General features: G+C 44.1%; 1 protein-coding gene across 1 annotated transcript in view; it reads left to right on the plus strand.

Annotated features, from left to right (window-relative positions):
• CTNNA1 (catenin alpha 1) overlaps window positions 1-19,270 on the plus strand; it is a 220,490-nt gene that overhangs the window by 40,425 nt on the left and 160,795 nt on the right. Inside the window, 2 exon segments of the mRNA XM_030574175.1 lie at window positions 13,872-14,038; window positions 15,281-15,400. Coding sequence (XP_030430035.1) covers window positions 13,872-14,038; window positions 15,281-15,400 — 287 coding nt within the window.

Consider the following 19,270-nt stretch of genomic DNA (forward strand, 5'->3'; position numbering starts at 1 on the left):
TCAAGGGTTAACACCATTGTTGCTAATGTAGCCTCACACTCTACAAGGCAGCACAAATGGAAGGAGGAGACACAGCATGGCAGAGAGAGACAGAGACAAACCGTGTGCGGCGGGGAGGGGACAGAGACTGTGTGTGTAACATGCATTGCCCCTTTCAGTATGCTGACCCCCTCTGAGTACATTGCCTTTTTAAGTAGATGGGCAAATTAAGACAGCAGCTGCTGCCAGCAAGCGCCCTCTGTCCTGAGCCCTGTCGTGCCCCCCCCCCCCAGCTCTGTGGAGATGACATACAGAATTTGGGGTGAGGAGGACACCCTGACATGAGCATCTCTCTTCTCCTCCCACCCCCCGCACAGCAAGCAGGAGGCTCCAAGGCAGAGGGGTAGGAGCAGCACATGGCAGTGGTGGGAGGGACAGCTGAACTGCCCAGCAATTGATAGCCTACTGGGCGGCGGCTGCACAGGGAACTTAAGGGAGCTGATGTGGGGTAGGGGGCTGCCAATCTACCCTGGTTCCAAACCCCCACCTGCTAGCTCCAATGGGCTGCACTTCCTGAAAGCAGGTGGCTGCCAAACAATATTATAAGGGAGCATTTTGCAACTTTAAATGAGCATGTTCTCTTAATTGATCAGCAACATAACCACGAAACAACATTAACTGGGACAACGTTAACTGGGGAGTTACTGTAGTTATTAGTGGTGCTGATAAGCTACAAATGGAGCTCTGTGCAAAGGAGGAAGAAATTCCTCAAGCTGTGTGCTAATTGATCTTTCCACAATATGTTATAGCAGGGATTGGCAACTTTGGCCCACGGCCTGCCAGGGTAAGCACCCTGGTGGACTGGGCCGGTTTATTTACCTGCCGCTTCTGCAGGTTCGGCCCATTGCAGCTCCCACTGGCCGTGGCTTGCTGCTCCAGGCCAATGGAGATGTGGGAAGCAGCACGGGCCAAGGGTTGTGCTGGCCACCACTTTCCACAGCCCCCATTGGCCTGGGAGCGGCGAGCCACAGCCAGTGGGAGCTGCGACCAGCCAGGGGCCAGAGGTTGTCAATTCCTGTCTTATAGTGGAAAAGCAGTAATGAACATTGACAAACTGCTTCAATATGACTACCTCCCACAGTTAACTTTCCAAAACATACAACTCTTATAGCTGAAATTTTGTGCACTTGAGTCTGGCAGAGACTCTTTGGGAACAAAATTCTTTCAGCTGTGAGCATTCTATAAGGGTGAAATACTACTTTCACCCTTTAAAGTTTCTCCATTTCTCCTTCCTTTCCCACACCATCAACAACTCAAATTAAACTTGATTTATTAGTAGCGCTAATTGGGCTATGGCCACCCTCAGGTTTAAAAAATACTTAGAAAAGATTGTTTGGATAACCTTTATAATTGCTTCCAAGTGCTTATTGGGAATCTGATTCTCTTGGCCCATCCCAGTGAAGTTTTGCTCTCCTTCCTTGTGATGATGCATTATATATTGCCCTGGCATGGCCACGGGGCTGAGCTGTTGGGACAATTTGCGTGAAGGAGATTGTTAACCTAGCCTATGTGCACTGTGGTAAATATGCAGAGCAACAACAGCCCTTCAGAAAACTTTAGGCAAATAACAGTAAATGTTGGGCTTTTCCCAAAACTCTGTGCTGCCTTGCTCTTTCTTGTTCTTACAAAATACAGGTGTATCTGCTCTCATTTGTATGTTAAATTGTGTAGACTTAGGGCTGTGGAGCAATTGAATGACTTGATGTAGAGTGTGTGTGTGATTGATAAACTTTTAAAACTAATCTGGCATCCTTTCTGCAGCAGGATGTGAGATAATCTTACTTTGTTCTGGAGCCCTGAAGGTGTTCACTGCAATTTTCTTATGCTCATGCCCTCTTCCTTTCTCCCCTGCCAACTTTCCCCAAACATCAAGGTCCAATGTAGTTGGGAGGTCTCTCTGCCTGATGGTGCCTGGTAATTTTGCACCCACTCCCCCCTCACTAATGTGATCTGGGTTACATTGTAATAGTGCACTAACACTTGGGCTGGCTTAATGTTAATCTTGCATTTTTGCTTCATGTTGGGAAATCCTTGTTCTCAAAGTGAAAAGATGCTGGTTTTCCTTAGCTTGCATTTATATTTTTAAGCATAAATAGCTGAGTTCTCTTCAGAGGTAGAACATACAAGAGTCTGACCAAATCCCTGTGTGCTGTTTGAAATGTTCATATCTAAATTACCATCTGACTTTGCTAGCTCTTCATATCTAAGAATATTATAGGGAGCTCTGTCTCTTGAGAATCTGGCTAATATACATACAACATAACTCTCCTGAAGTGATACTTATTCACAATAATTTAATTTAATTTAATTTCAGAACTACCAGTGTTGGTGTTTTGCCTATGTCTGCTGAATGAGTGCTTTGATTTTGTTAGGGACAAAATGTTATGTTGAGGTCAGTAAACCACATCACCTCCCAATCGTGGGGTAAGACCGATTTAGAATGGAGAGCTGAATATTAGCATAAAATAGCTCTGGTTCTGTAGCCGAATTAGTGAACTTTAGTTCTCTATATTGCTGAATGTGTGCTTCATTAATGCAATATATGGGTCTGTCTTCTACTCTAGAAATGCTGCTGCTGTACTGTGGTAGCACTGCAGCGTAGACACTTTATGCAGCAATGGAAGAGATTCTTCAGTTGTGTAGTAAATACACTTCTCTGAGAGGCGGTAGCTAGGTCTTCCATCAACTTAGCAGTGCGTACACCTGGCTTACATCAGTTTAATTACATTTGCATACATTTTTCACATTGCTGAGTGATGTAGTTAAGTTGACCTAACTTTGTAGTGTAGACCAGCCCTTAAATATTTATATTGAATAATAAAATAAAATAAGACTAGCTGTAGTGTGAGCCTCCTGGGTTGTCAAGACTATATGCTTCTTTGTAGAGGTCTGTTTGGGCCTGAGTTTAAAGCCTGATCTTGACCTGAACCTGAACCTGAACCAAGCCCAGGAGTGTCAAATTGTTTTCATACCCAACACTTGTAGGGACTTAGTTTTTGCTCTGGGAGCTATGGCCAGAGGTGGAGTGGTCACTGATCCTCTGGGCATAGTTGTTTTTGCCCCACAGAAGCTCAGCCTGTGAGAACTGGTGAGCTTGGCCCCCGTAGCGGGGAAGCCACCTTTATCATATGGGCCAGTGGATCGGCAGCTGTTTGCATAGATGCTATATCTCTGGGATAAGACCAAGCAGCGTTGCCACCTAATTGCCCAGCTGTGCAAGCCCAGGGTTCAGACCTCTGTGTGCAGGCCTGGGAGGCTGTCACCTACCACCTCATGCAAAGGAACGAAAGGGACAGAGGACCACCTGTCCCTGGTTTTTTTCCAGTTGGCTCAGCCTATCGGCAGCACTAGGATGCTCCTACGTACTGCAGTGGTGGTACCACTACAGCTTCCACTCCCCTTTGAATCAACCACAGTTCCTCTTTGGGGAGTTTTGTTTTCTGATACTGCCAATATCATTCATGCTCAGGGTACCTCGCTACCAGAGGCAGGGCTGTGATGTCCCCCAGGGGTCAGAAGAGCTGAGTGAGGAGGAGTTGAGCGAAGGGGAAGAATATGGGGAGAGAGTTGAGAACGGGACTGTGGGGCAGGGATAATGGCAGAGGAGGAAGGGCTGAGGAGTGGAGATGAAAAGCAGAGGATAATAATTAACAGACAAAGTCAGAGGCGGGCTTTAGGAAGTTGGAACCACATACTCGCAGCAGAAAAAAAAAATGACCAAACCTGAGCCCTTAGAGGGTTGAGTGAGTTTGTTTGTTTGTTTTAATACTCAAACCCACCACTTGTCACCAGATCCAATTGTGTTATAAGGGTCTAGGTCTTGGATCCAGCTTATGTTAAAACTTTAGTACATCTTTCTGAAGGGTCATGGGAGTAAAGCTAATCCTGGATGAACTATATTTTGGTTCACAACTACAATCCATGCTGTTCCTATCTGCTTCTTGTCAGCTTCATTGTGGTCCTAAGACTGTTCTGAAGTGCCTGCATGCCAATGAATATCAAAGTGTGTACGTATTCTATAGAGAAACCTAGCACCCTGGGACCGTAAGAGTGATGTGAATAAACCTACTTCATCAAAATTGCCATCTTGGTCCCTATTCCTTAACTATCACTGTGTTTCTAAAATGTTATTTCTGAACTGCCTGTGTAAATTATCCTTGCTTTTGTTAATCAGAAATATGAGAAATAGCTGCTTGTCAGTTACTTGCAGTACTACTACACCTCTGCCTCGATATAACGCTGTCCTCGGGGAGCCAAAAATCTTACCACGTTATTGGTGAAACTGCGTTATATTGAACTTGCTTTGATCCACCAGAGTGTGCAGCCCTGCCCCCTGGAGCACTGCTTTACTGCGTTATATGCAAATTTGTGTTTATATAGGATTGTGTTATAGCAGGGTAGAGATGTACTTCTCTATTCCTGGGCTAGTGTCTCTAAAGTAGTGCAGCATTAGTCAGTTGATTCAATCAGGTTCAGACTACTAAAGTATACAGAAGATATACACATTTTCTGTTAGGTAAAATGTGATCAGTTGTGTCAACTTGGTTCTGTAATCCTATAACTTTGAGTAGTATGTAATAGATAAACCTGTCTTCAGTAGTGCTGATGAATCTACCAGAAAAAACTTTAAATAAAACCAAACCCTCTGATCCAGTGGTTCTCAACCTGCGGCCCAGGCAGCACCTAGCTGCGGCTCATGGGACATCCTCAGGATCATAGAGGTAGTTTTGGATGCAGCCCACAATGGTAAATAAGTTGAGAACCACTTCTCTGATTTGTAACTTTAGATCTAGCTAATGTGATTCTAAAACTGTAAAAATGACCTTGAAACCCTGATCTAAGCTATAACGTTTTCTCTAAAAAGGAGGTAGGTTCTTTGACTGTTCTGGCTGGTGGATATAAAGGAACTGAAGAGGGGATGGTAACTTTATATCTTCTGTTAATAAAACGTTGGGCTCAAGGGATATGGATGTGCCTTTTAAATGGCTCTGTGAAGATAACGTAGTCGAAAAAACAACAGCTACCATGGTAAGCAACCCTGTAACTAACTAGCTTCTGAAAGGAACTGATTAACACTATTCCCATTTGAGAGCATATTCAACTAAACATTTTACTTGTGAATGAAGCTATTCTGAAACTGAACAATGGGACAGATCGTGTAACAAAATAAAACATAACTCTTCAATTTCCCTTGATACATCAGAGTGATACAGTTTAGGAGGAGATTAAGGTAGAAAATTTCAAAAAGGGACAGTGTCCAAATCCAATGGAAACTTAATGGGAAGTAGGTGCCTAACTCCTTTAAACTGTTTCAGAAAGCTCAGCCAGAGCTCTTATGGTTTAAGCAAACAGATTCTAGTTACTTCCTGAGACATCACAAATTTGCAAGGACTTCTGCTCACTTTTTGCAGGAAATAAACCAGTGTGATTAATACTGTCATTTGTAGCCAACCAGGTTTGAGAGTTCTCAAATTTTTCAGACCTATTTTGAAGTGTGACTGTTTCTAAAGAGCCTGTCAACATCTATCTGATCAAGCCAGGACAACGGAAATTTCTTTAGAACCAACTATGAAGTCCTTATTGTCTTCTACCTGTCAAGGAAGGCTCAATGAGGAATGGACAGAATTCCATAATTATCATTTTTGCATTTTGTAGGCATGGGAAAAGTGAGTAATCAGGGGAGTTTTGAACAAAAGATGGTGGCTTGGCAAGATGCAATAGAAGATCTTTCAAATATAGGGAACAGCATGGAAAGCCGCTTCTCACTCAGTTGAACTGAGCATTGAGGGTGGTATCACTGGCAAGATGTGGGGTTGGGTATGTACGTTGGGGTGGAGCTATACAGGTGGGGCATCTGATATCAAACTTCTGTCCTGGCCTTTGAGTGGTGGAGAATAGGTAGCCAGTGGAACAGATTTGTGTGTGTGTGTGTGTGTGTGTGTGTGTGTGAAGGATGTGAACAGTCTGATGAGAGGAATATGGAGTGTGAGAGGAGGTGCCTTGGGGTGTGCAGTAATCAGGGTGGGTGATAATTGGGGCATAGTTTGACTTTTTAGCTGTCAGAGGCGAGAAGGCTATTCAAAATGTTGAGGAAGAAACTGCAACATGTGGAATATGATTGATTTTTTTTCATGGAGTCCCATGCATAGCTCATTGGAAAGGAAGGACAGCTGTGACTAACACAGAGGAAGAGTGGGATATCATACAGGAAGATCTGGATGACCTTGTAAACTGGAGTAATAGTAATAGGATGAAATTTAATAGTGAAAAGTGCAAGGTCATGCATTTAGGGATTAATAACAAGAATTTAGCTTATAAATTGGGGGACACATCAGTTGGTAGTAACAGAGGAGGAGAAGGACCTCGGAGTACAGGTTGATCACAGGGTAACTATGAGCCGCCAATATGATATGGCTGTTAAAAAAAAAAAAGCTAATGTGGTTTTAGGATTTCCAGTAAAGATAAGGAGGTGTTGGTACATTATACAAGGCACTGGTGAGGCCTCATCTTTCATACTGTGTGCAGTTCTGGTCTCCCATGTTTAAGAAGGATGAATTCAAACTGGAACAGGTACAGAGAAGGGCTACTAGGATGATCCAAGGAATGGAAAATCTGTCTTATGAAAGGAGACTGAAAGAGCTTGGCTTGTTTAGGCTAACCAAAAGAAGGCTGAGGGGAGATATGATTGCTCTTTATAAATATATCAGAGGGGTAAATATCAGGGAGGGAGAGGAATTATTTAAGGTCAGTACCAATATGGACACAAGAACAAATGGATATAAACTGGCTATCAGGAAGTTTAAACTTGAAATTTAGACGAAGGTTTCTAACCATCAGAGGAGTGAAGTTCTGGAACAGCCTTCCAAGGGAAGTAGTGGGGGCAAAAGACACATCTGGCTTCAAGACTAAGCTTGATAAGTTTATGGAGGGGATAGTATGATGGGATAGCCTAATTTTGGCAATTTAATTGATCATTGACTATTAGCAGGTAAATATGCCCAATGGTCTATGATGCGATGTTAGATGGGGTGGGATCTGAGTTATACCTATTGGGTTTCTGGGAACTGGGTGGGCAGAAGCCTGCCCACTGCTAACGGATCCCCACCCCAGCATAAGGGGAGGATCTACAGGACCTCAGAACCCAACTGATTCCGGGGGACAACTAATAAAAGAACAGGCACAGGACTGCAGTCAAAGGGTCATAAGAAGGGAGCCTGACGGGGACACTGAGCAGAGAACCCTGGACAGCGCCCACTGCTCCTCGAAAGCATCAAGAGGAACTCTGCCTGGATACGTGGACGGACTAAGGACCGGAAACAAGCCCCACAGTCACAGGAGTCTCCATTGGCCAACTTCCTCTCCCTGGTTGCATAGATAGCCATTTTAGCCAGGGCGAGGAGGAAGTTGACCAGGAGTTCCCGTGACTTTGTGGGGCCACGGATAGGGAGTGCATAGAGAAGGAGGTGAGGGGAAAAGTGCAGCCAGCAACGTAACAGTATATTGGTGAGGAGCCAGTATAAGGGCTGCAACCTGGCACACTCTAAGTAAACTTACGCCAGGGTCTCCCTTGCGCCGCAGAAGGGGCAGGTGTCTGGGACAGGGGTAAACCGCGCCAAATACACGCCCAGGCTCACGGCCCATGAAGGAGCCGCCAACTGATATCCCCGGCGGGCCTCGGGACCAGGGTAGAGTATAGGCTGGCCCACCAGGGCTCTTCACCCTCCGCAGAGAATTCTTTCCTGGGTGGTGGCTGATGAGTCTTGCCCACATGCTCAGGGTTTAACTGATGGCCATATTTGGGGTTGGGAAGGAATTTTGCTCCAGGGAAGATTGGCAGAGGCCTTGGAGTCTTTTTCACCTTCCTCTGCAATGCAGTGCATGGGTCACTTGCTGGAGGATTCTCTGCACCTTGTCTTTAAACCACCCTTTGAGGACTTCAGATTTGAGTTTTGTTACAGGAGTTAACTGGGTGAGATTCTGTGATCTGCATTGTGCAGGAGGTCAGACTAAATGACCATAATGGTCCCTTCTGACCTTCCGCCTAGTCTCAGACTCATAGACTTAAGAGTGTTCGGTCTTGAAGCTGAAGAATGTGGAATGGTTGGGATGGCAGAAGGTGGAGTACTCAGCAGGAATCATGTGTCTAAAGTGTGTACTATGTAAGAGCTATGCCACTCAGTTGCAGTTGAGCCTTAACACTGCAGTCTTGTAATGTGCTGTTTTCCCTTTACCCCTGCCTTACTAATCACCCTTCCAGTAGAGTATTGGTTAAGGCTCCCTTCAGACATTCAGTGATGTGAAGTATGTTTGTGTTTTGTTCTTCCCATACCATGACCCTGGGGAGGGTTCATCATGCTGTCTGATTGTGCTTCCATATCTGGTGCGCTTGGGGAGAATGAGATTAGAAAATAGTCCATTGTTTGACAGATCAAAATTTTAGTATTTTAAAATGGGGTTAGTTCCATTAGGTATAACTTAATTCATAATCTTTTTCTTATTGATAAGATTAGTGCATATAGTCATCACTAGCTTCCTTTCCATTTTACTATCCTTCCCTGTATAATATCTGGTGAAAGCCCAAGATTATAATGCAAAAGAAGACTATTGATACAGGAATACATAACAAGCCCAAAGTTATAGTCTGGTGATTTACAATGTTTTGTTTTTGAAGTCCCATGTCTCAGACCATCTTAACTACCTCTGAGTCAAATTTATTTTTAAAATGCTAAATTTTTGGACTTTAGATATAGATCTAATATATAAAAAAGTGTTCCTCCTTTCCCTGCACACCCATACATTCACTTTATGTAAATGCTCCTCTACTTTTCTTATCTCTGTAAAATAGAAGTTGGAAGCTTTCTTTAACTTGCAAAATAACATTTTAAAATTACTACAGGATGTAGCGTCACCTTTTTTATGAGAAGCCAGTTATCTTTTAAATACTTACGTGACAAGCTGCTTGAACTCTGCTGACAAAGCCCTTTGAAAGATAGATTTAGATATCTATTTTTTTTATTACAGTCAGAGGAGTGGCTCTTTACTTCACAACTGACTTGTTAGCTTGCTATTTTAAAAACAAAATCCCTTCTCCCCATGCTCTTAACCTTTCTAGTTAACACTGCACCAGGCTCCAGATGTTGGTTGACTTCTAAAACTGTCTTGAGGGGAGTGTGAGTGAAGTAGACACTACTGCCTTTTTGTATTGAATTTTAGCAACTCAGTCCATTTAAAGTGGTGAAAGGAGGAGTATGGATCCTTCATTTGGTTCTGACAAGTACATTTAAATGTATTCACATTACCATACTTTATGCCTACACTTAGTGAAATCCAAAGGAGCATTCTGAATGGCGCATGTTTCTTCAAAGACCAGGCACAGGATGAATACAAAAGAAATAAATCCTGACTGTTATGTCTTACGATAAATAATAATTTTGTCATTTACTTGCATCAGAGATATATGCTTTTAGATTTCTTCCTCTCATACCATCCATCCAAAAAAGACCACCTAACATTTGGCAGATCTCATACACAAGTTCTTGCTCTCTACTTTTTTCCTCCATTTAAGAGAGTGTTACTTAAGCTGTTCCGTTTTTCTATAATGGCCAAAATAAGGCTTTCTAGTGGGCCATACTATGAAAGCTTGAATGTAACTGCACATCTTAATGTTGAGATGAAAATATGTAATGTTGAGACTAAAATATGCTCAAGTCAGAGCTAGTGCTTTCATGCATACATAGTGAGACTGATTTCTTCTTCGAGAGCTTGCTCCTATTGATACCAATTAGGTGTGCGCGCACCACTTGCACGATCATCGAAGATTTTTACCCTAGCAACACTCGGTGGGTTGGCTGAGGTATCCCCTGGAGTGGTACCCTTACAGCACCAGATATATACCCCAGCCAACCCAGCACCCTCTCAGTTCCTTCTTACCGCCCATGATGGTCGTTGGAACTGTGGAGCACGGCTTAGCTGAACACCACTTCCCTAGCTTGTTTATAGTTGTAAATAGTTTTAAAAGTAGTGTAGTAGTTTAATAGTTATTGCAGCAGTTAAGGTGTGATGTGGCATTTGTCTCAGCGGTTCTTCATTACGCGACATCTCACTCCTAGGAAGGCTTGGGAGTCACCTAATTGGAATTGATATGAGCAAGCACTTGAAGAAAAGATGGTTACTCACCTTTGTAACTGTTCTTCGAGATGTGTTGTTCATATCCGTTCCAAATCCATCCTCTTTCCCCTCTGTCAGAGAAGCTGGCAAGAAGGAATTGAGGGCACAGGGTCGGCTGTTGTATATATCTGGCGCTGTAAGGGCGCCACTCCAGGGGGCTCCTCAGCTGACCCACCCAGTGTTGCTAGGATAAAAATATTCCGATTAATTGTGCACGCAGTGCGCGCACACCTAATTGGAATGGATATGAGCAAGACATCTCAAGAACAACATTACAAAGGTGAGTAACTGTCTTTTCCCAGCCCTGAAAGTCCCCTGCAGGACTCAAATTGAGTGAAATTTGTACCCCTAGATATTTAACTAATAATACTAAATCTGCAACCCTTATGTCAAGATGGCATAACTAATGTTTTTGTGTGTGTGGCAGTTCCCTGAGAAATATACCACCATCCCCCCCCATATCAGTTTTTATCTCCTTGTTGCTTTACAAAAACACTAGATGAAGCAATTGTGTTTGACAGAGACGAACAGAGAATTTAGCTTGCTTAAACTTCATAGCTGCCTACTGCAGGGATTTTTGCACCTTTTGAAGTAAGTTTGTACTAGTTGCTTTTGGAGCTGCAGGATTCCAAACTAGATGGACCAGTGATCCAATACAGTTTTGCAATTCCTGTGTCTCAACTTCAGATTTGTTTTCTATCCTTAACATCTCCAGTTGGAAGTGCTGTAACTGGGCAGCTGTAGTTTGATATTTGGAATGGTTTTGTTTTACAAAAACTCAAAGATGCTTCATGTGACAAAACACTGAAAGCAGCATATTGCTCATCTTAAATATGGTTGCGAAGAACTCAGTGGGACCTCATTCTCCATAGTGATCGGACAGCATCCTGTTCTTGGGACCATTCTGGGTGGATGTGAGCAGGGGTGGCAGTTGAATGCCTTGATGTAAGATCCAATAGCCCATTTATTCAAGAGAGAGATCCAACCTTACATCATTAATGAAATATCTAACTTTAACTTTAAAGATTCAGTTCCAAAGAACTGCTTACCATTTGGAGACTCTTCCCAGGGTATAACACTACTGAACTTTGTAGAGTTCAGAATTAAACTAATTCTAAGCTTTTTGGTCTCAAGATTTTTTTTACACATTCCTACAAGTTAAACTTTTTATCAGTTACTGAATTTTTTTCTTTAGTAGCCTTGTCAAGGAATAGCTGATTAAGCTCCTGTCTGAGAAAATTATGTTTGGTTTAGATTACTGTTGCTTCATCTTCACTGTGAAAACTCAATATACTATTCCAAGTTCTGTATCATAGACTCCTGGGCTGATATCCTGGCCCCACTGAATTCTGAGACTTGTCACAGACTTCCCTGGGATCAGGAGTTCACCAGATTTTGAAGTTCTTCTGGAAGACAATCAGTTGCAAGAGCACTGAGCACCCTTTCTGCCTGCCCTAAACTTATAACACTTTTTTCCTTCAAATTTTCAAAAATAAGCCAGACTTTTATATTTTAGGTATGATTATCGCTCTCTAAAGCTCTTCTGTCTCCTACCACTCCTCAAAATTTATACATGGTTTATAAAGCTGCTTATGCCAATTTTGGGATACCTATCACCTCATACATCCAAGTTTAGCAATTGGCTTAGTGTTTAACCATTTATTGTACATTCTGGGATCCAACCCCTGGGACTAGGTCTGTCACTGATTTTTAAGTCTAGGGAACAGAACCATCATGGACATTCTAAGTCAACTAACTGGACCAACATATGGCAATATGAAGTACTAGTGCACTGGCGAAAGCACATTTGGTCAGCCTCATAAAAGCTCCCATAAACTTTGTGGATATAGAAAATAAAAATCTTCAGTCTTAACTAAATGTCAGCTAGAGGATTCGGAGTTCTTTTTTAAAATTTAACTGATGGATTGTATCTAGATGTAAAATGAAGCTTTATATATATATAAAAGACATAAAGCATTCAGGTGTACTGAATACCTTTCTGTAAATGACTTGTGTTAAATGAAGCAACATTTTATACTCTTTGGTTCCCAAGTAACTGTTCTCTTAACTCAAATGTAATGAAAAGTAGAGGCTGTTTTAGAAACACCTCCCTGAACATTCACAATTGCATGTTCTTTCTGTGGCAGTTATAACAATTGAGTGTGTGGAAGAGTGATGTTAGGAAAATTCACAGCACCTTTAGGTGTCTTGTGATTTATCACCTGGAAATAGACTAGCACATTTTCTGCTGATCCACAGTGATCCACAGGCCAGTGTCTGAGAATCTCTGGCAGACTCTAAACTGAAGCAAATGTAGGGGCTTGAGGAAAGGAGGGCAGTTGAGATCTTGAAATACTAAGAGCTCCAAGAATCGCTTTTATACCTCATGATTCCAAAAGTATTTTTGTGATCTGAACTACTTCACTGCAGGTAATGTGCAGAACAGGGAGAGAAATCTAAATGACTCTACTTGCTCCTCTTATTGTGGCCGAACTGACTTTCACACTTGTGAATGGTCATGAAGTCAAACTGATAGAGGGTGTCTATCACCCAAGTGGTTCTTGCCTTTGCATTGTAATAAGATACCAGCTGAAGTTCAGATTTGTTTTACTTAACAAGTGAGATCCATGGATTACAGTTGGAAAAAGTACAGTAGGAATGTCAAGTATAATTCAGTGTCTTCACTAGACAACTTGTTCACATCAATTTTTTTCATCTTTATACTGTGAACCACTTTGTAACACAATTGGTCTAAATATCAAAACATTTTGGGGTTTTAATGTCCCTGTGGAGGTAGTTTATAAGCAGCTTTACATCAGTGTGATGTAATATGTAGAAATAGGGTGTGATACCCAACATACAAAGTAAACTCACTTTCTACCCCACCCACCTCCCGGGTTTTTCTTCAGAGATAGTCAACTTGAAATCGAGCCAACTAGTTTCAGTATTATATTCTACTTTTTTAAAACACTTCTTTGTGTGGACTTTAAATGTTTTCTCCCTTGTTGCTGTGTGTGAGACTCATGCCAACATGGGACTCTGACTATACACACAGAATTTGAAAGATTAGAGAAAAATCTCTTCTCTGCTTCACTTAGTTTATTCAGATGCTTAGTAATCTTGGCTGTAATTTGCAGCAATCTGTAAGGGAGTAAAATGTCCACAAGTGTATTTAAGTTCACTTTAACCCTTCAAGTTATTGTAAGCATATTTAAACAACATGATTAGAGGCTTCATGTTGTGTGATGTTTGCAAACTTTGTAAGTTGAACCCTTGCAATGCCTTCTTTGCTGATGCTTTTAGCCTGCTTGCTGAAACTTTGGTAGGGTGTTTTTGTTTTTGGTTTTTTCTTTTCGTTTTTGGTTTTTTGTGTTTGTTTTTTTGCCCCTCCCCAAGGTTCTGGTTCATCTAATTTGAAATGAAGGCTAAAACTGAACTTGTGTACAAAATCTGTGAATCCAGTGTTTTAGTGACATTTTTAATGCTTCCTGTCCACACTGGGAAGAATGAAGTGTAGGTACCTTCAGTTTTATAGTAACGCAGGAGTGAACACTTTCTGATTGAACCCATTCAAATAAATCCCTTATCTTTCAAAGTGTAATTCTGAAATGAAGTATGTAACATTCTAAACCTGAGAAAAGACATTCTTGCTAATATTTGTTCAGGTGACTCAATGAAGAGTGCCTCAGGAGAGTTTGCAGATGACCCCTGCTCTTCAGTGAAACGTGGGAACATGGTACGAGCAGCCCGTGCTCTTCTGTCTGCTGTTACCCGGCTGCTTATCTTGGCTGACATGGCGGATGTCTACAAGCTACTTGTTCAGCTTAAAGTTGTAAGTGTAGTTTTTTCATCTATAACTCAGTATTTCATTTTCCATTTTCCAACATATGTTAGGCTTATTCTGATAAGCTGTCTTTTTTGTGTGTATTGTCCCTAAACTGTCTGTTCTTCTGCTCCGAAGTCTGTTGCTTCCAATGCAAACTGAGTCTGTGTTTTAATGGGTGTGCCCATTCGTAATACCATATGTACATGATAGTGTTAATGTTGCTTTATCATACTGGGCTCTGGAATTTGCCTTTTTAAATACAGAAAAATATCTGGAAGCATGTTACTTGGAGGAAAAACCCATCAGAAAAAGCAGCCCAAACTTTGTCTACTAGCTTTCAAGTACCATATATACTTGTTCATAAGCTGAATTTTTTTAGTAAAAGGAAGCACCAGAGAAGGGAGTCAGCTTATGAACGGGTATAGAGAGGGAGAGTTGAGACACAGCCCCTCCCTCCAACAGAGAGAGCAAGGAGAGGCAGCACAGCCAGCAGAGCTAGAAGGGAAGAGGCAGGGCCAGAGTCTCTCTGCTTCTGGCCATGCTGCTTGGCTCTGCCCCTCAAGCAGGCTGTGGCTGCGTCGCCCAGCCCGCCAGAGCACGCTGCGGCCGTACCACCTGGCCCAGCCCGCCAGAACATGCTGCAGCCATGCCACCCGGTCTGGCCCACCAGAGCAGGCTGCGGCCGTGCTGCCCGGCCTGCCAGAGCAGCTCCAGCCAGGCCAGAGACATCCTCCCCAGATAAGATGGGAAGGGATGGGATGGGAAGAGTGTGGAGGTTCTGGGCTAGTGGTGGGGTCATGTTGGGGGTGGTCACAAGGGTTACTCCCTGACTCCCAGCTCCTCCCCACAAAAAATTTCCCCACCAGTTGCTGTCCCGGCCTGCCAGGGTAAGCAGCTGGCACGCTGGGACACTTTTTGTTTACTTAAGTTTACCTCCGTGCCTGTGGACGCTCGAGGTAAACAAACCGTCTTGGCCCACCAGCGGCTTATCCTGATGGCCCAGGAGCCATAGTTTGACCCCTGAATTATAGGGTTGGCTTGTGAAAAGATCATAAAAATTTTCCATTTTTACTTAACCATCTAGGGGTGGCGGGAGAGGTCGGCTTATAAACGAACCAGCTTATGATCAAGTATATACAGTATATCTTAAATTTGAAAAATAACTGCTTGTTAAAGTGAGGTATAAAATGTCTTGGATTTTTCTGCAAATTGTACACTGGATGGTTAAAAATATCTACTCTCTTGTAGGTGGAAGAAGGTATCCTGAAATTAAAAAATGCTGGTACTGAACAGGATTTAGGAATACAATACAAAGCGCTCAAACCAGAAGTGGATAAGCTTAATATAATGGCAGCCAAAAGACAGCAGGTACAGTAACAGTACTTTTTTGTTTGGTCTTCAGTGTCTTAGCTCTTCTCTCTGTCTTCCCTCCTCCCCCCCAAGAAACCAAAACAACCTTTTGGAAACATGCCTGGAGCCCTCTGCATGATTTCTAAACCCAAGGCATTACTAATAAACTTTGCATGTTCTGTTCGTTGCTATGCACTGCACCCACAGTGTTCAAAAATTAAATCTGCATTCTAGTAATAACTCTGTTCAGATATAGTATAGTACTTATTATAATGAATTTATAGACAAATACATTTATTTTTAATGGAATAGGCACTAATGCAACCCTGGCTTGTGGTGTGTGTCCCCGTCTTTCTCCCCCCTTCCCCCACCCCGGCGTTAGGGACTTGATTTTAAATTTAAGTTGAGAGGTGCAAATGTATGGTTCCCACAGCAACTGTAACTTGGCAACATTGTGCAATCTTAATACCTTAACATTTTGCTACTTCTGTACAAAACAATACATGTAAGTAAGGGAGCAGAACTATGGTTCCTGATAAGTAATAACACTGAGTTTCTGAGAGAGTGTAGTCTAAACCACAATATTGCATTAATAAAGGTATTTGCATTTAATTAGGGTGTTTTGTTTTGGATTGTCTTATTACCTTGAGCAAATAAATGCTTCAGCAATCTCTCCACTATTTTCTTTGCAACCTCCTTTTAAAGGACTTTTTGATGTTGTAGTAGTCAATATCTGTACTTCTGACTAACTTGAGGAACTCTGGCTTAATCCCTTAAATGTGTGTCTATTTGTTTTGCTTAATGCTTTTGCTGTCATGACTCATTCCTATAGATGAGTAAATGTCAGTTCTTCTTCGAATGCTTGCTCATATCCATTCCAGTTAGGTGTGCGCGCACCGCGTGCACGTTCGTCGGAAGATTTTTACCCTAGCAACACTCAGTGGGTCGGCTGGGTCCCCTCCACCCACCCCCCCCCGGAGTGGCGCCACCATGGCGCTGGATATATACCCCTGCAGACCCAACCGGTCCTCAGTTCCTTCTTACCACCTCCAACAGAGGGAGCAAGGAAAGGCAGCACAGCCAGCAGAGCTAGAAGGGAAGAGGCAGATTCAAACCTTGCTCGGCCTGTCACAAGCCGATGCCTACAGGAGATCCCCATGACTCCTGTCTTAAGTGCCTCGGGGAATCGCACATTACAGATAAGGCATTTAAGCCGAGGACGAAGAAAGAGAAGAGACTTTCGCCTACAGAATCTCTTCATGGAGGCAGCTCTGAACCCTCCACCCTCGGCACTGGGCGCTGAGCACTCTGCTAGAAGCGCTCCTCTGGCTCCAGACCATGCCAGCACCGCTAAGACACCGCAGCACCAGCTATCTCCGGCGCAGGGATCTGCTCGGCACCGATCTCTCTCCCCGAAACTGAGGAGATGGAAGTCCTCCACTACCTCTGTGTCTTCTGCACCGCAGACGCAGCCTCCTTCGGACGGCCCGGCACCTATACCTGCCGCAGCACCGACTGCTGCGGTACCGTCGACTCCGGTCCCACGGGGGCCGTCGAGTCTGGTCCCTGAGCTCCCTGCTGAGGCCTGTGGTTGAGCTTAGGTCCCCTCTAAACCAGAGACATTCTCCACAGCCAGGGACCTTATAGCTATGACGGAGTCTGTCCTGCCTCAACCTCCGGCACTGCCAGTGCGGGTATTACACTCGATAGGCAAGCCAGCCCTAATGAGAGCACCTTCAGTTGACCCGGGAGATCGGCACCGATCACGATCCAGGTCCCGACGCCGTTCGCGGTCCCATCGACTATCACGGTCTCGATGCCGCTCGCAGTCCCGGCACCACTCGCCTCTTCGGTACCGGTCGTACTCGTGGCATAGATTGACGTCTCAGCCTCCAGCTCGGTACTCATAGACTCATAGGTCAGAAGGGACCAACATGATCATTTAGTCTGACCTCCTGCACAAGGCAGGCCACAGAACCCTACCCATCCACTTTTATACAACCCCTAACCCAGGACTGAGTTATTGAAATCCTCAAAATTGGTTTGAAGACCTCAAGCTGCAGAGAATCCACCAGCAAGCGACCCATGCCCCACGCTGCAGGGGAAGGCGAAAAACCTCCAGGGCCCTTGCCAATCCGCCCTGGAGGAAAATTCCTTCCCAACCCCAAATATGGCGATCAGCTAAACCCTGAGCATGTAGGCAAGACTCACCAGCCAGCACCCAAGAAGGAATTCTCTGCAGTAACTCAGTTCCCATCCCATCCAACATCTCCCCGCAGACCATTGAGCAGACCTATCTGTTGATAATCCAAGATCAATTGCCCAAATTAAACTATCCTATCATAACATCCCCTCCATATACTTATCAAGCTTAGTCTTAGAGCCAGATAAGTCTTTTGCCCCCACTACTTCCCTCGGAAGGCTGTTCCAGAACTTCACTCCCCTAATGGTTAGAAACCTTCGTCTAATTTCAAGTCTAAACTTCCTAATATCCAGTTTGTACCCATTCGTCCTCATGCCTACATTAGTACTAAACTTAAATAATTCCTCTCCCTCCCTAACGTTAACCCCCCTGATATATTTATATAGAGCAAGCATATCCCCCCGCAGCCTTCTTTTGGCCAGGCTAAACAATCCAAGCTCTTTGACTCTCCTTTCATAAGGCAGGTTTTCCATTCCTCAGGTCATCCTAGTAGCCCGTCTCTGGACCTGTTCCAGTTTGAATTCATCCTTCTTGAACATGGGACACCAGAACTGCACACAATATTCCAGATGGGGTCTCACCAGCGCCTTATATAGCGGTACTAACACCTCCTTATCCCTGCTGGAAATACCTCGCCTGATGCATCCTAAAATCGCATTTGCTTTTTTAACAGCTGTATCACATTGGCGGCTCATAGTCATCCTGCTATCAACCAATACCCCAAGGTCCTTCTCTTCCTCTGTCGCTTCCAACTGATGCGACCCCAACTTATAACTAAAATTCTTATTATTAATCCCTAAGTGCATGACCTTGCACTTTTCACTATTGTATTTCATCCTATTACTATTACTCCAGTTTACAAGGTGGTCCAGATCTTCCTGAATAGTATCCCGGTCCTTCTCTGTGTCAGCAATACCCTCCAGCTTTGTGTCATCAGCAAACTTTTTATTAGCACATTCCCGCTCTTTGTGCCAAGGTCAGTAATAAAAAGGTTAAATAAGATCGGTACCGCTTCAGCTCCCGGCACCGGGACTCTCTCAGCTGTTCCCGACTCAGACCTTCGAGATCCAGGTCGACCTCCTGGCACCATGCAGGTCGCAGGTGCTGATCTCGTTCTTGGTACCAGTATGGCTCCAGGTGCCGATCCCCGATGCCGAGGAGATCAGCAGCGGCGAGAGAGGAGGACTCTTACCAGGGTCTTTCAGCTCCTCCCTGGCCGTCCCGGCACCCGTCCGTGTCTTCGCAGGCAGACAGTTCGTACGCCCAGGACAGAGACTCTGATGTGCCTGCCACGATATTCCACGAGCCCCAGGCCCAAGATCATGGCCCTCACCAGTGGGCATTTTGGACACCTTGGGCATATCATCAGGCCCAAGATGCACATTCAGGCCCATCTTGCTCTGCCACATCGAAGCACCGGGTACTGGAAGCCACTGTAAGCCGCCCTCCTCCTCCTACTTCGGAGGAAGTGCCAGTCTAGCCACAAGACTCCCAGATCCCAAGGGAGACAGAGGCTAGCCACGAAGAAGAGGCTTCAGCTGACCCACTTGTCCCTAGTCTCTCCTCATCATCCTCCCCTGACGAGGCGGTAGCCGGAACATCATCTGTAAGCCCTCTGCCAATTGACCTGAGGGCCCACCAGGAACTCCTCAGGCGTGTGGCACTAAATATGAACTTGCAAGTTG

This window comes from Gopherus evgoodei, chromosome 8 (assembly GCF_007399415.2).
Source record: "Gopherus evgoodei ecotype Sinaloan lineage chromosome 8, rGopEvg1_v1.p, whole genome shotgun sequence".
NCBI classification, from domain to species: Eukaryota; Metazoa; Chordata; order Testudines; family Testudinidae; genus Gopherus; species Gopherus evgoodei.